Raw genomic sequence first — 19,289 nt, 5'->3', positions numbered from 1 at the left:
CCAAAGTGCCAAGTGTGGGTCCGGGGCAGGGCTGCAGGAGAGGGAAGCGGTGGCTGCGGAAGAAAGAAACCATTTCATGGTGCAGCTCCCCAGCGAGCCACTCCCATGAGCCGGCCGCAACATGAACAGTGGCCAGGATTACGGCCCTACCTGGCAGCAGCGGCCAAGACTCCCGCCTCAGAGCCTCCAGTGGTCAATTAGTCGACCGCTGTTCATCTGCCTTTGGAACCGGGCCCAGGCGGCTGGGGTTGTAGCTGGAGCAGGGGCCAGCGTCTCCATCTGAGAAGGGCCAGCGCCAGGCAGAGGGCAGGAAGAGGAGGGGGCGGCACGTGGGGGGCTGCAGGTGGGGAGGAGTGAGAACCCGTCACAGCCGGAAGTCCAGGTCCCCTGGGGGCCACTGGCCCAGCCACAGACCTGGCCCAATCAGCATCTGGAGTAGGTTTAATCGTGGTCCCCAGAAAAGCTACGTCCACACCCTGACCCCTGGCAATGTGACCTTGTCTGGAAAAGCGGCCTTTGCTGGTGTAAAGATCTGGAGATAAAATCGTCTGCATTGGGGTGGACCCTAAATCCTTATAGAGGCAGAGGGAGACACAGGGGAGAAGGCTGCATGGAGACCGAGGCAGAGACCAGACAATAAGGCTACAAGCCAAGGGCACCTGGAGCCGCCAGGAGGTGGAAGAGGCAGGACGAGTCCTCCCTCAAGCCCCTGGATGGAGCCGGACGCTGCCCACCCCTCCACCTCGAACCTCTGGCCTTCTGGACTGCTGTTTTTAAGCCACCTCATTTGACCAGACCCTGACAGGAAGCGGCCCGACTCAGTCCCTTTTGCCGAGAAGCCTGCGTCTGGCTTTGTGCTGAGGCTTTATTGGTACACAGCGTGGTTGACCGTCTGCACATGGGCGGTGCCACGCTCTAGGACGGCACCGTGACGTGAAAGGTTACTTAGGAGGAAGGAGCGGGGATTTCCTCTGCACCCTCGGCGGCACGGCCCCTTTGTCGGTCAGATCCAGGGTCTCAAACCCAGAGACAGGTCCCACCACAGAGGTGCAGTTTGTATTAATCTTGTTTTAACTCGGCCAACGTCAAAGCAGGAGATTTCTATTCAAATCCTGCCTTCTGGATTCTCTCAAGATTCAGATCCTCTGGTCATGGGGCCTGCTTTCCTGCAAGGCGCCAGGAGGCCTGGGCTAAGGGAGTGACCACCCAGGGCTCTGAAGCCCCTGGCCCGGGGGATGCAGCCCCTCCCTCCTGGTGCTCCCACGACAGGCCCAAGGTGCTCCCTGAGTCATTGTGTGCCCTGGGCCGGAGGGTGCAGCCCCCTCCCTCCCGGTGCTCCGACACCAGGCCCAGGGTGCTCCCTGAGTCACTGTGTGCAGCTGTTTTCCCTGCCGTGGAGAAATACTTCCTCTAGGTCTAACAAAAGTGAGAAATTGAAAGACAAAAAGGCCCGTGTGTCTCAGGAGAATGGGAGAGGGAGTGTGTCCGCGGAAGGGCTGGATATTCCCGAGTGTTTCCCGGCACCCCAGGTGGCGTGGGCCGCCCCAGCCCCCTGCCCCTTCCTATCTGTCCGAGAAGTCACCTGGCCCGCCCTGCAGGTGCCTTTCCTTCTCTTTTATGTCCACCGTCTCCCCCACACCCGACAGAAGCCACTCAGACCATGGGGCACCTGCTCCGCTGTCTCCAGCCTCTGCACACCCCCTGCTCTGTCCACACCCAGAAGCCCAGCGATCCTGTTCAAACTCCAGTCTGAACTCTTGTCTTCTCAAACCCTACCATGTTTCCTGTCTCACCCAGAATGAGAAACAAACCCAGCCCCATTCCCCTGGCACCCCAAGCCCGCCCCGCCTGCCCCAGGGCTTTCTCGCTGGCTGTTCCCCCGGCCTACAGCATTCCTCCTGAGAGCGCCACGCCTCAATAGCCACCATGTCTGCTTGGCAGACAGCCCTGCCTGCCGCCCGGTTTCATGTAGCGCATTGAGTGCCCTGTCCCTCTCTCCTGCTGTGTTTTTCTACGCGGCCTCTGTCCCCAGCTGATATGATACTCTTTGCTATTCGCTGTCGGTCTCCTCCCCTAGAGCCATGCTTCCAACCTAGGGCGACGTCTGTCTTGGGACACTGGGCAAGCGGTGGCATCTGTGGTTGTCACAGCTCGGTGGGGGGCGCCACGAGCATTGCATGGGTGGAGGCCAGGAATGCTCAGCACCCCTCAGTGCCCAGGACACCCCACAGCAAAGAACGACCCAGCCCCAGGGCTGACAGTGCCCAGTTTGGGAAAAGCTTCCCCAGAGCATCAGCCACAGGAGGGCAAGGGCTCCAAGAGCCACTGGAATCCATGGCTCAGAAACCCCAGGCCCCTGGAGAGCTCAGGCACGTGGCCTTCCACAGTCGGGTGTGACTGCCCGGCCCCTGGAGAGGGAAGTGTTGTCCTCTGTGACCCAGGGGTGGGGGGCCAGGAGAGGCCCCAGGGAGGAGCCCCCAGCGCCTGCTGGACTGAGGGGACCTCCCCTGCCTGCCCCCATCTTGTTCCTCCCAGACATCTAGACTCTTCGAATCACCAGCAGTCATTCCTGGCAGCTCCTCTTCCCTCTGTGCCCAGCAGAGAATGCGAGAGACAGAGAGACAGAGAGAGAGAGACGGGGAAACGAGAGGGTCCCAGCATCCCCACCCCCACCCCCATGTGGTGGGTTTTGTGGATTTAGGAAGCAGAGACCTTTGGCCTCCCCTGCCCCCAACAGCAGGCCAAGGAGGGAATCGCTGCCTGGAACTGGGACTCGCTGCCTGGAACTGGGAAATGCTGGTGTTTTCTCTGGGTTTGATCCAGCTCAGCGCAGCAGAAAGCAAACCTGGCTATAGAGTGAGAGGGGAGGGTCTGCTGGAGTTGGGCTCGTGGGGCACAGTGCAGAGGCTCTGGGCCACCAGTGAATGTGGCCAGAGCTAGGGACACCGGAGGCTCCAAGGGGTCATAAAACCCACAAGAGCTGAGGCAGCTGCATATCACTGTCCTGGCTGTGCAAAGGCAGCTGAGCAGAAGGTTGAATGAGACACGCTTCCTTCAACGCAGCAACCCGGACAGCTAAGGGGCCGGGTCCCCGGGTTTCAGCCCCTCATCCTGGAGGAGGCAGAGTCTGCGGAGCCAGGAGTGGTGAGGGAGAGACAGTGGCAGTGGGCGGTCCACGAGTTTAAAGGGGTGAGCAGGGTGTTCAGGAGGGAGGGAGGGAAGATGGCCACCCCTTGGGACTCCCCGTGTGGCCGTGCCCCTGAGCAGGGGTGATCTCTCGGTGACAACCTGGGGGCACCCAGCGAGGGGCTCCATGCTCAGCCCCTCCCCACCCCAGGCGAGGGAACCTCAGAAAGGAGCCCTCTGCACCCCCGGACCTGCATTTGAAGGCTGAAGGGCTGAGCACCTCACCTCGGGGGCCTGCTGCTGCTAGTTCCTGGGTACCCGGGAAACTCACCTGGACAGGTGGGATGTGCCGCCCAAGCAGCACCTCCTCCCAGAATAGCAGCAGCCCCGAAGGGCTGAGGGGTTTGGAGGAAGGAGAAGGCCCTGCGGTGGGGGCAGGGAAGGCTTCCTGGAGAGGGACTCAGCCTGTAGGGGAAGGTGCAGGGTCGGGACACCCGCTGGCACCCTGGGCTAGGAGTAGGCATAGGGTAGGCCCCAGGTCCCTTCAGCCTGGAGGGTCCCTTCTCTGATAGCCTAAGGGTCAGCCTGCAGGCCCAGCACAGAGCCTGGCCAGGACCACTGCCAGCCAGAGGCAGCCCCCACCCCACCAGCTTGGTGATGCACGCTAGAGTGGACATAGGGTGCTGAGTCCCTCGGGGCCCTGCAAGGCAGCGGGGACTGGAGTCAACACACAGTGCGTTCGTGCCTGTGCCTTGAGAGGGAGCTGACACGCCACCAAACACACCCTTTAACTGTACCCTTCAGCGGGGTTCCGTGGTCACGAGGTTGTGCAACCATCACCTCGACTTAGCTCCCGGGCTCTTCCATCACCCCAGAACCATCACTCCCATTTCTCCTCGACGCCCTTCCCCCCAGCTCCCCCAGCCCCTGGCAGCCCCGAATCTTCTTTCTGCTTCTGCGGATTTGCCTGTTCTGGACATTTCCTGTAAGTGGGCTCGTTCCACGCATGGCGTTTCGTGTCTGGCGTCTCTCACCAAGCGTCACCATGGTAGTTCGTGTCTGCGTTTCATGCCTCTTTACGGCTGAATAATATTCCGCTGCATGTGGCAACCACGTTCTCTTTGTCCATTCATCACTCAATGGACACTTGGCTGTTCGGCCCTTTTGACTGCTGTGAATGGTGCTGCTTTGAACGAGGGCATGCAAGTGTTTGTCAGAACCCCTGGTTTGAGCTCTTTTGGATACATACCCAGGAGTGGAGCTGCCAGGCCCCGTGGTGACTCTTGTGAGGACCCCCAGCCTGTTTTCTGAGGTGCCTCCACTCCCTTCTCCCACAGCATCTAATCTTCATGCCAGAGTCACATTTTCAGGCTCCGGACAGACCCCAGGTGCTGTGCAGCCTGAGAATGAGACACAGAGCAGGGCCTTGCCCTCTGTCTGCTCCATCTCTCAGCTTCCGAGGGGATGGAGGTTCCAGCAGTGACAGCTGGGAAGGCCCTTGGGAAGTGTATGGTCCAGGAGGAAGCGGTGGGAACAGCGCTGACCTGAGAGGAGCTGGAAAGCTCCCAGAGCAGCAGCCGCCGTCGCGCTGGGACTGGCTCCGGCTCACCAAGAAGGAAGGGATGCAGGGCATCTGCAAGCCTGGGCTGCAGGGCCTTGGGACTCCTTTTATACCCCCATACGGACTGCCTCTAGGTGCAGAGAGCCCGGAGTGGGTGGGGGAGGCGTGCTTGCAGCCTGGCAGATGAGACCATCCCTAGATGGTGGCTGGGGTGGGGGCAGCATCCAGGAGAACTTCAGGATCTGAGCTCCAGACACAGCTCCTGCCAGGGTGCCTCATTGGCTGTGTGGCCGGCCAGCCAATGCTGGGTATGGGCAGGGCACACTCGACTCAGGAAGCTTTGATGCCTTTCTAGGGCAGGCAGGCCGCCTGCATTATTGATGGCTATTCTGCAAAATTTACATGCTGAGCTATGGGGAGGGGAGCAAAAACCCCAGGGATGGCCCACTGTGGTTCTCTTCCCTTCTCTTGAACTTGAAAATGGCCAAACCACTTTTTAATGAATTCACTGCGGCTCCACTGCTGATGGCGTGGCTGGCTCCAGAGACCTCTGCCATGTTCTCTGCACCCGGCAGAAGCAGGAAGGGTAGGGGCCCCAGCCCAGGACATAAGCAGGCATCCAGCAGGGCACACCTGGCTGTGCAGGACTCCCGCTGCCCGCCCAGACACCTCCCTCGAGGGTTGATGTGGGGAGTGGAGGTTGCACATGTCAGCCATGGAGAGAGGACACTGGGACGCTGGTCCAGAGCTGAGTCCTCAGTCATCTGCTTGTCCTATGAGGGCTGGGAGACACTTGCTGGCCTCCGGAGCACTCGCCAGGCCCCTGACCTCGGGGAAGCCGCAGGCCCTCATCTTCTGCAAAGTGGGAGGGCGCCATGCCCCTGTGCCACACAGGCCCTTGGAAGGCTGCACACGGCGAGGTCTGTTGGGGCACCGGGAGGAGGTGCCAGACACTTCTGAGAACAGGGCCTTGCCCTGTGGTTAACGTGGGGCTCTCCTCACCTGCCTCATAGGAATGAAATGCATTTGACGGCAAAGGGCGCAGCCCCATGTAAGCCTTTTAGATAAATATGTTGAAACCTCCAGCCAAGCCAGCCCAGGCCCGCTACATGCAGACCAGCCACGTCTGCAAGGAGACCTGTCTGCGGGAGCTCCCATGACCGCCTCATGAGAACATGCCTGGGTCCTGCCCACCCACCCTCTCGCCCCAGATACCATCCCGGAAAAGGGGGAGATGGAGACAGTGATGAGGTCAGGAGGCTGACCCCACCTCCCCAGTGCTCCCAGGGGAGCCAGGCCAACCCTGCCTGGACTTCAGAAGCCCCACCAACGGGAAGGCCACTGGCTGCTTCCGGGGGTCCCCTGGGAGAGTTCTTCCTTCCTACGGGTCTAGCTTCCTGCCCCTACCCAGCCAGGAGACACCCCTGCCCTGCCTGTCGAAATCAAGACCCAGCTGCCCTCTAGTGGCAGTCAGCTGCACACACATAGACACAACACATGCATGCACATCCATCACGTGGGTTTACATGCATACAGCGGTGCACACATACACGTGTGTATACACGCACACACAGGCATGCACACTCGTGCACAAGCACGCATACACACACATGCACACACACAATACACTGTACATGTCTCTGGGTTTCTACAATGCTTGATTTATTTTCAATATATAGAAAAGAATACATTTCTTTCCTATACATTGAAAGCACCGCAGCCAGGGGTGGCTTCCATGAACCGGCTCTGATTCAACGACTGAAGAAATGGAGACTTGGGGAATGATGTCATGCTGCAAGTCTGTGACAGCGGTTTCTCTGCGGGCTGACATTCTTCTCCGCTTGGATCCCTCACTTGCCCGCCGGCCTGTGTCAGTCTCCTGTTTTCCAGTCTGGTCCTTCTGGCAGTGCCATGCTGCGGGAGGAGGCGGCCACGGCCAAATAAACATGTAGCTGAGAGCAGCCTGGGGGCCCCACACTGCAGGATGGATGGCCGAGGGGGGCCGGTGCAGGCAGGCAGTGGGGCACCGCCTGAGGGGACATCACGCCCAGGAAGGAGGCTGCTGAGAGCCCCCTGCAGCTTCTTTTTCCAAGTCTGTCCTGGGAGGGGGAAGAAAATCGGATTTGTAAAGAACAAGAGAAACTTGGGTGAAAAATGAAGAGTGTCCACAGCGAGGCTGCCTGCTGCCCTGTCAGAAAACCTGATTTCGTTTCCTGGGGGAGCAGGGACTGAAGTGAGATGCAGCCACATGCCGGCAGAGCCGCCGCCACTGCCGGTACACACAGATGGGGCACGGATGAAATGAGGCTCCGCAGGCAGGATCCCGGCCCCTCGCCAAGGTGGCATGGGTATCTGACATTTGGGTTCGCATTGGCAAGCCTGTCCACCGCTGCTGGCACTGTCTCCAGCCCATCTCTGCAGCATCCTACCCAGAGGCAGAGCCAACCTTCAGGCTCCGTCCAGCCGCTGCGAGGGAGGGCCGGGTGCTCACAGGTGGAGAAGAACACGGCCAGGGTGGGGAAGCTTCCAGAGGTGGGCTGGCTGGTCTCTGCCTTGATGAACAGGAGGGTACATTTTCTTTCTGTTGGGATCCTGAGGCACAGAAACCTTGGGGAAGGGACCTCTGCTATGGGTAGTCCAAGGCCTCAGGCCCGGCGAGTGTCTGGACACACATTGGTCCGCAGTTAGAAGGCAGATCCTGATCCTGAGGTTGCCAAGAGCAGCCAGTCAAGGGTGGCGCCAGCTCTGCTGTTTCTATGATGTCCGTCCCACATTCAGGAGACCCAGCGGGCATCGGGCCAATGTCACCGTGGACATCATTGGTGCTGCCTGAGTCCCATCCATAACAAAGGCCTGGAGCGCAGACTGACAGTGTCAGGGACCCTAACCGGTCCCCTCGCTCTGCCCTGGTCAGCTGTGTACAACTGGGGAGGTCATGGGACTGCCTGGCCCTCACTGGACTCGGTCTTCCTCTCTGTAAATGGTAAAGAAACATGAGCTCCACTGACCACGCGGTGTGACACCAGTCACTGAAATAGTAAACAGGAACATGCAGCCAAAACTGGGTTTTTATTGTTTCTCTCCCCATTGTTGGCTTTCTCCCTTCCCTCACAGCCTCCGCATTAGCCCCCAACAATGCCCTGTTCTGCACCATGCACCTCATACCTCCTGCCCCAGCCCTGCTGTGCCTGCAGCTCACGCTGTCACTCCCTCTTCCCTCTAGTGAGCCCCCACCTTCCTTCCGCAACCAGCTCCCCTTGCACTTTCGTAGAAGCCTCTCTCACCTCCCTCAGTTTCCTTATCTCATGGATGGATGAGAGGACCTCAGCTTCCTTATTGGTTGGTTGTAATCCACCTGACATAAGGAGAGGTCTCTCTAAAGGATGGATGGATGGATGGATGGATGGATGGATGGATGGATGAGTGGATGGTGGATGATGGATGGGTGGGTGGATGGTGGATGATGGATGGGTGGGTGGATGGTGGATGATGGATGATGGATGGGTGGGTAGGTGGTGGGTGATGGATGAATGGATGATGGATGAATAGATGATGCATGGATGGATGGATGGATGATGGATGGATGGATGATGGATGTGAGTGGATGGTGGATGGTGGATGATGGATGGGTAGATGGATCGATGATGAATGAGTTAGTGGATGGATGGATGATGGGTGGATAGATGATGGATGGTGGATGGATGGATAGGTGGATGATGGATGGGTGGATGGATCAATGATGGATGAGTGAGTGGATAGTTGGATGATGGATGGATAGATGATGGATGGATGGATAGATGGATGATGGATGGATGGATGGATGCATGGATGGATTATGCATGATGGATGGGTGAGTGGATGGTGGATGGTGGATGATGGATGGGTGGATGGTTGGATGATGGATGGATAGATGATGGATGGATAGACGGATGGTGGATGGGTGAGTGGATAGATGGATAGATGATGGATGAATAGATGGATAATGGATGGGTAAGTAGATGGTGGATGGATGGATGATGGATGGATAGATGGATGATGGATGGGTGAGCAAATAGATGGATAGATGATAGATGGATAGATGGATAATGGATGGGTAAGCAGGTGGTGGATGGTAGATGGGTGGATGGATGGATGATGGATGGATGAGTGGATGGATGGATGATGGATGCATGGGTGGATGATGGATGATGGACAGGTGGATGGATGGATTATGAATGGACGGATGGGTGGATGATGCATGATGGATGTGCAGATGATGGATGGGTAAATGATGGATGGATGGATGGGTAAGGGGATGGGTAGATGGATGAGGGAGAAAGGAAGAAGGGGAGCAGGTAAGGGTTAACCTACTGTGAGAAAACTATCAAAGTAGGATATAGCACCCAAGTAAATGTAAGCTATTTCTGGGTTTGTTGTTTTTTTTTATCTCCTTGACTCCAAGTTCTATTCATCTTGGTAAATGTCAGCTCTGTTAGACACAACTCATTAACTTGGTTCCCTCAACAGATACCAATTACCTACTGTGTGCCAGGTCTGTACCTGGCACTTTGGACACAGAGCTGGACAAGACTCAGTCCTCGTGGCACTCTGGGTCTTCCAGGAGAGTCCGGCCTGCAGCAGATGTGGGCAGGGTTGTGGCTGTCCGGGTCACGCTGCACGTCCAGGGTTAATGAGGGAAGCAAAATCAATTCCAGAGGCGCGAGGAGAGCTCATTCTGGAAGGAAGAGTGGGGTCTCACCAGCGGAAGGAGGGAGAGGGACAACACACCCGCAAGCACAGAGGGGCAGGTATAGGAGGTGTGGGGTGCACAGTGCAGACAGGGCACCGTGTGGGGCAAATGTTGGGGTAATGAGGGAGGGGAAAAAGCCAACAGTGGGAGAGAAATAATGAAAACCTGGTTTGGGCTGCACGTTCCTGTTCACTGTCTCAGCAACTAGTCATGGCTGTGCGGTCAGCAGAACACACAGTCATGTCCCATTTTACAGAGGGGGTTGCCAAATACAGGAGGCCAAGGTTGCTGACGGCTCTGCAGCCCGCAGGCCCCTCCCTGTCCTGCTGAGCCTCACAGCCTCCCCCTGGAACCCTCTCCTGCAGGGGGCCTGAGCCGCCCACTCTCCCAGGCCCTGCAGGAGCTCTGAGTGCTGCAGTCCTCCCCGCTCTCTCCAGGTGACCGATCCGCTGCAAGGACCATGCAGGCATAGGCCAAGAAGCAGTTTCCTGCCCTTCCAAGAGGCCCCTGACACCTGCCTCCTTGAGGGAGATCTCTCAGAACAGCCAGGGCTGCGTGATGAGGCACATGTTGGGGCTGGAGGGCCCAGGAGCCAGCGCCCCTACTGCACTGAGCCCTGGCCCCATGTAGGCTGGGCCTGGTCACCAGGCCACAGTCACCCTGGTCTGGGTGGGAGGCCATGTGGAACACCCCAGACCCTGATTGGCTGCCGTGTTCCCACCTCCCAGGCCCAACCGCACCTCCCAGCCCTGCCCTCAGTTCACCCTGTCACCTTCAGGCAGTGTGACTGCCTCTTCCTGGAAGCCTCCCCTGGATCTCCAGCCCTCCCTCCCTGAGATGCTTGTGGCCTCACTCTCAGGCCTGTCCAGGTGGCAGTGGCTTATACTGCCTGATATTGGAGCCCAAGGTCAGCAAACGTCTTCTATAAAGTACCAGGTGGTCCATATTTTAGGTTTTGTGGGGCATACAGTCTCTGTGCAGATACTCAGCTCTGCCTTGAGAGTGTGAAAGCAGCCATAGATAATGTGTCAATAAAAGAGCATAGCCATGTGCCAATAAAACGTTATTTACAATAATAGTGATGGGCAGATTCAGCCCACAGGCCATCGCTTGCTGTCATGTATAAGTTGGATCTTGTGATGCACTCAAAGCTGGTTGTTGACTCACAGCTGTCCACAGACTGTCCAGACACCTTATGGAGCACCCAGGCCCCTCTGTCATTCCTCAGAGCTTCTGTTGCCACCACAATCACTGGCAACATTAACTTGCTGTCATGGGGCACCTACTCTGCGTTGGGCCCACGTTTGATCCTGGAGACACAGTGGGTGATGGATGAGACAGCCACGGCCCCCCAGAGCTCAGGTTGGCAAGGGTTACAGACAACGATCAAGGGATTTATTTTACAATAAATGTAAAAGTGCAAGCCAGGAATGAGTCACGGATGAAGAGCAGGCTGAGCTGAGCGCATGCTGGGCTGGGGGGCCAGGAGAGAATTCCATGGCAAAGGGACATCTAGGGGCTGGGGAGCTTGATTCAAGATGAGGCCACAGAGGGGGTTAGCAGCCATGACACATGGAGTGCTGCGGCCATGTTGAGGGTTTGGGTGTATGCCAGGGAGCTTTTGCTGCATAACAAAAGATCCCAAAACTTAGCAGCCTAAAACAACCACCATTTATTTCTATTTATTTAGCTCACAATTCCACAAATTGGCAATTTGGGCTAGGCTCAGCTGGAAAACCCTTCCATCCTTGGCTGGGCTCATTCATCCGTCTCTCATCAGCTGCCAGTTTGGCTTGGGGCTGGCTGGTCTTGGAGGGAAGGAGGAAGGAATAGAAAGACAGAGGGATGGAAAGGTAGAAAGAGGGAGGGAGGGATGGTGTATGGGTAGGTAGGTGGATGGATAAATGGATGGGTGGGTGAATAGAGGGATAGATGGATGGATGGGTGAGTAGAGGGATGGTGGATGGGTGGGTGGGTAGATGGATAGATGGATGGGTGGGTGGATAGAGGGATGGTGGTTGGGTGGGTGGGTGGGTGGGTGGATTGATAGATGGATGGGTGAATAGAGGGATGGTGGTTGGGTGGGTGGGTGGATAAATGAATGGGTGGGTGAATAGAAGGATGGATGGATGGGTGAGTAGAGGGATGGTGGATGGGTGGGTGGGTGGGTGGATGTATGTGTAAATAGAGAGATGGTAGATGGAGGGGTGGGTGGATAGATGGATGGGTGGGTGAATAGAGGGATAGACAGATTGGCAGATGAGTAGAGGGATGGTGGATGGGTAGGTGAATAGAGGGATGGTGGATGGGTAGGTGGGTGGGTAGATGGATGTGGGGTGGATAGAGGGATAGTGGATGGGTGGGTGAGTAGATGGATGGATGGATGGATGGGTGAATAGAGGGATGGTGGATGTGGGGGTGGGTGACTGGGTAGATAGATGGATGGATGATGGTTGGAAAGAGAAAAGGTTGGTGACCATCTGCTGTTTGTAATTCCTTATGGAGCCAGTTTATGGAACTTGAGCACGTCTCACTGAATCACACTGCTAGGAGCTGGTCTTTTCCCTTAACCTCTTAGAGAAGCACGACTCGGGATTGTTAGTCACTTGGAGAGCATTTCACAGGGTCCCCAGAATCCCCCTCCCCTAATGGTACTGCTGAGAGGCGGGCTGTGCCCCCCCGCCCCACAAGCTTGTCCTCAGCTGTCATGTCAGAAGTTCATGGCCTCTGGGTCAGAACAGAGGTGTGGAAAAGCCACCTTTGCCAGCTCAGGGATTTTGGCACTTACGGACTCCCAGCAAGGGCCCTGCCGAGAAAGGCCATGAGACTCCTTCAATGCCTAATAGAATGCGCTCATCCCGCCAAGCCTTATTTGCCATTTAAAGCTCACACCTGCGCCTGCACAGTAAACTGTCAGGAGAAAGCATGCTTGCATCTCCGCACCTGCAAAGAGAAGGGAGAGGGTTTGTCTTTTCTTCCCATTTGAATGTCTGACCTGCAGTTCAGCTGGACGAGGTAAACACTCAAGCAACGAAGTCCCTCCTGACCCGCATCTGTGGGGCATCCCTCCCTCTGCAAACTGTCCCTGCTTGGCTTTCTAGACTGAATGCAACCCCAGTGCCCTCTGGGCTCCCCTGTTCTCCTGGCTTCTATCTTGGCACCAAACGTGATCTGCCCCTATCAACGGCAGGGCCACTGAGATGAAAACACAAGCAAACCTCTTCATGCCTCACCTTAACGCATGGCAAGGGGAGGAGAAACTTACTCCGATAGGCAGTGTCAACCGGGAGGCTCGGAGAGGGCCCCGCGCCCAGCACACAGCCCCCGATGAAAGAGAACCGGTTCCAGGAACTCCGTTCCTGTGAACGGATTTCTTTTCATAAGTGCACTGTCAATTAAAACCCAAACTGATTTTCTGTTCTTTCTCAACTGGTGTCTCCCTTCCAGAAAGTTCAGCAGTACACAGTCATCATTCAGGCCACAGATATGGAAGGAAATCTCAACTATGGCCTCTCAAACACAGCCACAGCCATCATCACGGTGACAGATGTGAATGACAACCCGCCAGAATTCACCACCAGCACGGTGAGTCCCTCGAAGCTGCCCAGTGACACGTGGCCCGTGCGGGGCAGGAATGCACTGGTGTGCGGCGCAGCCCCTCTCTCTCTTCAGCTCTGCCTGAAGGGCACTTGGCAGGTAGCGTGTAAGAAAGGCCCTGGGCAGCACAGGCTGCTGTGTGGAGTGGCTGCGCTCCTGGTGTGCGCAGTAGGAGAGAGGCCGGGGCTCAGCCAGGGAGGGGACCTGCGTGCGGAGGTCGGTTGCCACCTGGGAGGCATCTCTGTGATGTCTGGAGGAGTTGACTGGTACTGTCTGGGCTGATGTCACTGCCACTTTGGGAGGCCTGCGTGTGGGACTTGCTTGGGGGATGCCCAGATGGGGCCTTGGCATGGCGGGTCCATCCCTGTGTGTGGAACTTGGCTGACCCTCTGTGGCCTGCTGTCGGCAGAAAGGGGGTTGTGACTGGGCCCCATACCGGCTGCCTGGGACCTGAGTGACCATTCACTGAATGTTGTTGAAAGTCCACTGTGAGCCCCAAGCCCCCAGTTCACAGGGGACCAAACTCTGTCTGGTGGGAACATGGTGGAGACAGGGCTATAAGGCATGCAGCCCCCACTTCCTCTGGATCCCAGCAGGGCAGCTGCACCACCGGGAGGGACCCTTCCCTTGAAATCTGCAGAGGCCACCACGCCAACAGACATTTGATGACCCCACTTCCCTGCTGCCCGGCGATCTGGGGAGGTCCCGGCCTTGGCTGTCGCCCTGCTTACCAACCAGGACCCTTTGTGGTGACTCCCTGGGTCCGTGGGGTGTGACACTGTGTCCCCAAGCTGTCATTTTGGGCCCCGCGTGGCAGTACTGACATCATGGGCATGTGGCCCAGCCCCGGGAGACCCTCTAGAAAGGTCGAAGGCACAGGCTGGGACGTGCAGAGGGGCGGGTCAGCGAGGGCTCCCAGAGTGGTCGTGGCCCTGAGATGTCAGGATCTCAGGGTCTTCTCTGCTCCTACAACCATATCACCCGCTTCTCACCCAGGCCTAGGCCCCTGCAGAGCTGTGTGTCAGTCATGATAGCAATGACAGCGGCAGCACCAGCTGCATCTATGGAGCTGCCCCTCGGGCACCAGGGTGCAGAGCTAGCCTCTGATCCCAGCCAACCCCGACCAACCCAGTGACAGATGAGGACTCTGGGCTCCAGGAGGCTAAGAGGGAGAGGGGAAGGGATGGGGTCAGGAGGGAGACGCTCCTCCCGGTGGGTGGGCCGGCTTGCTGAGAAGGCAACGCAAGGCCAGAGCCCCTCGCCACAGCGGCCTTCCCGCATCCGGGCCTCCTGTGTCCTGCATCCCAGGCCTGGGGCGCAGCTGCACCAGGTGGAGGTGGCCGTGAGCACCCAGCGCCATCTGGTGGGAAGATGGCAGATCACAGCGAAGGAAGCCAGCTCAGCCCCACTGCAGCAGGGCTGGGGGGCTCTAGGCACTCCCCCAGGCTCCTGGCAGTGAGTCCCAGGCAGCAAGCGGCCAGGGCAACCAGGAGCCCAAGGAGCATTTAACCGGGCGCAGCCCCAGGATGCAACAGCTCTCATACAATTGGCCAGGAAGGCGTTCAGATGGTTTGGAAAACACCCGCTTCTCTCTCTTGGCTTCAGTCTCTATTTGCTGTCTTCCAGCCACTGAGCAATGGGCAGGAAAAGCTCAGGGCCAGGCTGCCGGGGAGTCTGGACATAGGGGAAGCAGCTGCTAACCCCAGGGCCCTGAAGAATAATAACGTCCAGGCCCAAGAGCGCAGCAGGGCTGCACCCACACAGCTGGCCGGGCTGCCCCAGCTGTCCTTCCTCCCTGACTCCGAGAAAGAGAAAGAAGTGATGGCAGGGATGGAGGGGAGAAGGTGACCCAAATTGTGTGGAGCAGGTGTCTCTGCCTTTCTTGGAGCCGGCATCCCTGTGAAGGAAGATGGAGAACCGGCAGGATGTCCTTGACCTGCACATGCTCTGAAAACCGGCCAGCCCGGGAGTCACACTGAGCCCCCCACAAAATTCTGCATTTGGCTCAAGGCAACTTGAAGCACATTGCAGGGGAGAATTCCTGCCTCTGTGTCCCCATGAATGAAAGGTGGGATGGCCTGATTCTCTGAGATGTTGGGGGGCAGAAGATAAACAAGTGGCATTGTGGTCCTAAATCCCCAAATTCACAGAATCCCATCATTCCATTGCAAGCCCTATCCCTCGTCTCTGATCCCCCTACCGAGACTCTGGGAGGCCAAGGCAGAGGCCCTTCTAGACCTAGTTGACCAGCGTAAGCACTGACCAGCACTGATCGGCCACCAGCACTGACCAGCCACCACCATTTACCAGCACTGACCAGAAATGACCAGCCACCAGAACTGACCAGCACTGACCAGCCACCAGAACTGACCAGCACGAACCAACACTGACCAGCCATGAGGACTGACTAGCCACCAGCACTAAGCAGCCCTCGGCACTGAGCTACCCTCGCCGCAACTGCTGACCAACCACACCACCCTGGGGCTGCTCCTCCTGGGACTGGGGCAGAGGGTCCCCATGGCATTTATTAGAGAGAGGCGTCTCTGTGCTTTTCCAATGGCTAAGCACAGGCTACTGCAGCCTCGCACGCCTCCCAGAGATGGGCCGTTGTCCATCCTTGGTTCCACGGGGCCTCAGGCAGGTCCCAGGCCCCGGATCACGGGGCAGGGGAACAGCATCTCTTGAGGAGTACGCAGATATGTCTAGATGATTCTCAGCTAGTGTCCACGGCACCTCCCAGTCTAACACAGTCCGGGAGAGGATCTGCAGTCCGCTGCATTGGTCAGGCCGGCGGGGTGACATGCTAGTGGGTGAACAATGGACGGATGACCCTGTCAGGGAGGGTTCCCTCCACCCTGGGGTGGCTTTTCCAGGTGACTGGGTCGCATGGTCATGTAGAAGGGGTGTCCGTAAATACTTGGGGTTAGGATGACCCTTGGTGTGTCCTCCTAGAGATGGGTGACAGGGAGGAGCCCCGGACACTGTCCATGCCTCACCGTCGGGGGGACGGAGCGGGCAGAGGGGCCAGCAGGATGGCGAAGGCCGGCCACACTGCCACACATGCCGCCAGGCTATTTTTACCAAGCCTAATCAAGAACAATCAGCAGAAGCTACAGAGATGCAGGGGATTTGCATGACCCGATTCTGAGTCCTAAATGTTAATTAAAAGTTATTTTCCCTTCACTGGCTCTGAGCGCGGCTGCACTGCCCACGTGAGGCTGAGTGGGGACCCTCGACCCTCAGCACTCCCTCCAGCAGGTGAGCGTGGGATCTGCTGTGCTAGAGGCTGGTGGCCACAGAGGACACAAGCTTCGGACCCTGCCCCAAGGCCTCCTATTAACACCCATGGGTCCTGCAGTGAAGTTCTCAGGGACAGGTCCAGAGAGCACAGGGCGACCCTGGAGATCTGGCATCACAGGCCTTCCTCCAGCCCACCCCCGCCCCACCCACGCACATGCTCACAGTGGGGGGTCCCCTGGAGTCAGGAAGCCCAGCCCTGGCCCCACTCTTGGTCCCTGCCAGCTGTGTAGCCAAGGCCAGAGAGCTGGACCTCTCTAAGCAGCAGGATTTTATCCCCGCTTTCCACCTAGAATTAACCCCACCTCAAGGTGTCATTGAGAGCACTGCTGATCTGTGTGAAAGTTTAAGACTTCAGCAATACAAATCTGCTCTAAAAATGCCATGGGTGGTGCTCAGACTCCCATCCCAGGGGCATGGAGCTGGGTGGCGAGCAGACAAGGTTCCAGCTTTAACAGACCTGGAGTTCTGTCCCGTCTCAGCCTTTCACAGTTGAGAGGCTTACAGCAATGTCACCAAAACCTTCTCAACCCAGTTTCCCCAGCTGTTAAAAGAAGAGGGAGGGCCGGGCGCAGTGGCTCAAGCCTGTAATCCCAGCACTTTGGGAGGCCAAGGTGGGTGGATCACGAGGTCCGGAGTTCAAGACCAGCCTGGCCAAGATGTGAAACCCCGTCTCTACTAAAAATACAAAAAAAAAAAAAAAGAAAAAAAACAGCCGGGTGTGGTGCTGCGTACCTGTAATCCCAGCTACTCAGGAGGCTGAGGCCGAGAATTGCTTGAACCTGGGAGGTGGAGGGTGCAGTGAGCAAAGATCGCACCATTGCACTCTAGCCTGTCTCAAAAAAAAAAAAGAAAGAAAGAAAAGAAGAGGGAGGTGGTACATCATTGTTGTAGTTTAAAATGCATACATGATAAGACATATTTTGTTTTTATTCTATGTCTTTTGTGAATGATCTATTCCCTGTCCCAAGGCAAGCATGAATAGAATCAGGTTAATTTTTTTTTTTTTTTTTTTTTGAGACAGAGTCTCGCTCTGTCACCCAGGCTGGAGTGCAGTGGCACGATCTCGGCTCACTGCAAGCTCTGCCTCCCGGGTTCACGCCATTCTCCTGCCTCAGCCTCCTGAGTAGCTGGAACTACAGGCACCTGCCACCACACCCGGCCAATTTTTTGTATTCTTAGTAGAGATGGGGTTTCACTGTGTTAGCCAGGATGGTCTCGATCTCCTGACTTCATGATCTGCCCGCCTCGGCCTCCCAAAGTGCTAGGATTACAGGCGTGAGCCACCGCGCCCGTCCCAGGTTAAATATTTTCTGAATAAAGAGGGAAGGGAGTCATGGTGGTTTCCCCACAGGGTCTCCGAGGGCAGGATGAGCGGGTCCCCAGTGTTTAGGATGTGCGTGGCTCAGCCAGTGCCTGGTTATCACAGTTGATGTGGAAATACAGATTTTTCTCTCAAAAGGGTTAAAAATGGTTTTGCCAGAGGCAGGGTGTCAGCTGAACTTAGGAGCCCTGGGGTCTGTTGTTCTGTGGCCCCCATGTTTTTGAGGTCCTTCTGGAAGCTCCCTCCCCAAGCCGCCCGAGGATGCTGCCTGCTGTCCCTCCTCGGAAGTGACCCTCCTGGCCAGGAGGAAGGGCAGCCCCAGCTCTGCAGGGTAGACAGACTGCTGGCCAGCCTCAGCGGGCGCACTGGCTGGGCTGACCCAGGGCAGCTGTCACCCACAGATCCCCGGCCCCTCAAACCTGGCTGTGTGCCCACTCTGGCCAAGCCCTGTGAGTCCCTGACTTCTGCAGAAGAAGGGAGAGATCACGATTCAGCCTGAGTTCCTAAGCACAGGAATTTGGCATCTTAAAGTTAGAATGGACTCAGTGCCCTTAATTATGCTTGGGTACGCAGTGCAAGCCTCGGCCATAAATAATTAATTGGAGCCAGCTTTTCCGAGCACAGAGGTGGCGGCCGCAGGGACCAGGAGCTCCCACCCGCCCGACATCACCTCCCGCCTCCTTGCTCCTCCCGCCTCCTTGCTCCTCCCGCCTCCTTGCTCCTCCCGCCAGGGATGGCTTCCCAGAGACAGCTGCAGAGGGGGCACTTCTGAGAGGCCAAGTCGGGGCCCACCTTGGGGCAGGGACCAACAGGACATAGGCCCAGAGACATGGAGGAACGGCGGACTGGAAAGGACAACCCCAAGGCAGGGACACAGAGAAACTTGAGGTCCCTCGGCCTGGGGGTCAAGACTTTGTCCTCCCAGCCGCGGTGCTCCCGTCAGTCTCTCAGGCCTCCCTGGACCTGCCTGTCCAAGCTGCATGGAAGAGGTAGGGCCCAGGGGCTGGGGGTGGGCGCTGGGCCAGACTCCCCAGCTTCAAGCCTGGCTCCACAACTGACCAGTTGCTGACCTTGGGCAAGTTGCCTCCCTTTCCTCATCTGTTCCTGCCTGATGGGTGTGTGAGGACCGAATGTTCCCGGATATCAGTCCCTTGGCAGCACCTGACTCAAAGACCAATGAGTAAAACAGCAACAATATGGCTGTCGTGGCTGTTGTATGATTAATAATGACGATTGATAGCAATTGTGTCCTTCACCCTGGCACAGACAAGCTGCTGACAGGAGCTGCCTGAAGCTGGGCTCCGATCCGGGGTAAGAAGATGGGTCAACCTCTGTGTTCTTTCTGGGAAGGGAGCAAGCCAACCTGGTCTATGGACCCAAAAGCCCAAAAGGGGGTTTCAAGTTAATTTTTAGCTAAATGACTGGTCCTTTCGCTCAAGCGGGCGTTGCAGTGAGCGCTTTTTTGTGCACTATTTATTTGTCCTCGTAGCAGCACTGCAAGGCGGGAGCAGAGGCTCGGGCAGGCGGGCTCTGCCACTGTCCCCACCCACCGCCCCTAAAGCTCCTGTCTGTAAAGGGAGGAGGAGGAGGAGGAGGAGGAGCAGAAGGAGGAGGAGGAGGAGAAGGAGAAGGGCCGCCTGCAACTTCCTTCTGGT

At 57.2% G+C, this 19,289-nt stretch overlaps 1 protein-coding gene across 1 annotated transcript in view; it reads left to right on the top strand.

Moving 5' to 3' along the window:
* Positions 1–19,289, top strand: part of CDH4 (cadherin 4) — a 676,470-nt gene that overhangs the window by 616,523 nt on the left and 40,658 nt on the right. Inside the window, exon 8 of the mRNA XM_030825780.1 lies at positions 12,864–13,001. Coding sequence (XP_030681640.1) covers positions 12,864–13,001 — 138 coding nt within the window. The remainder of the gene's footprint in view (positions 1–12,863; positions 13,002–19,289) is intronic.

This window comes from Nomascus leucogenys, chromosome 13 (assembly GCF_006542625.1).
Source record: "Nomascus leucogenys isolate Asia chromosome 13, Asia_NLE_v1, whole genome shotgun sequence".
NCBI classification, from domain to species: domain Eukaryota; kingdom Metazoa; phylum Chordata; class Mammalia; order Primates; family Hylobatidae; genus Nomascus; species Nomascus leucogenys.
Note: the sequence above shows the minus strand (reverse complement) of the source record. Positions and strands in the feature narration are given on the sequence as shown.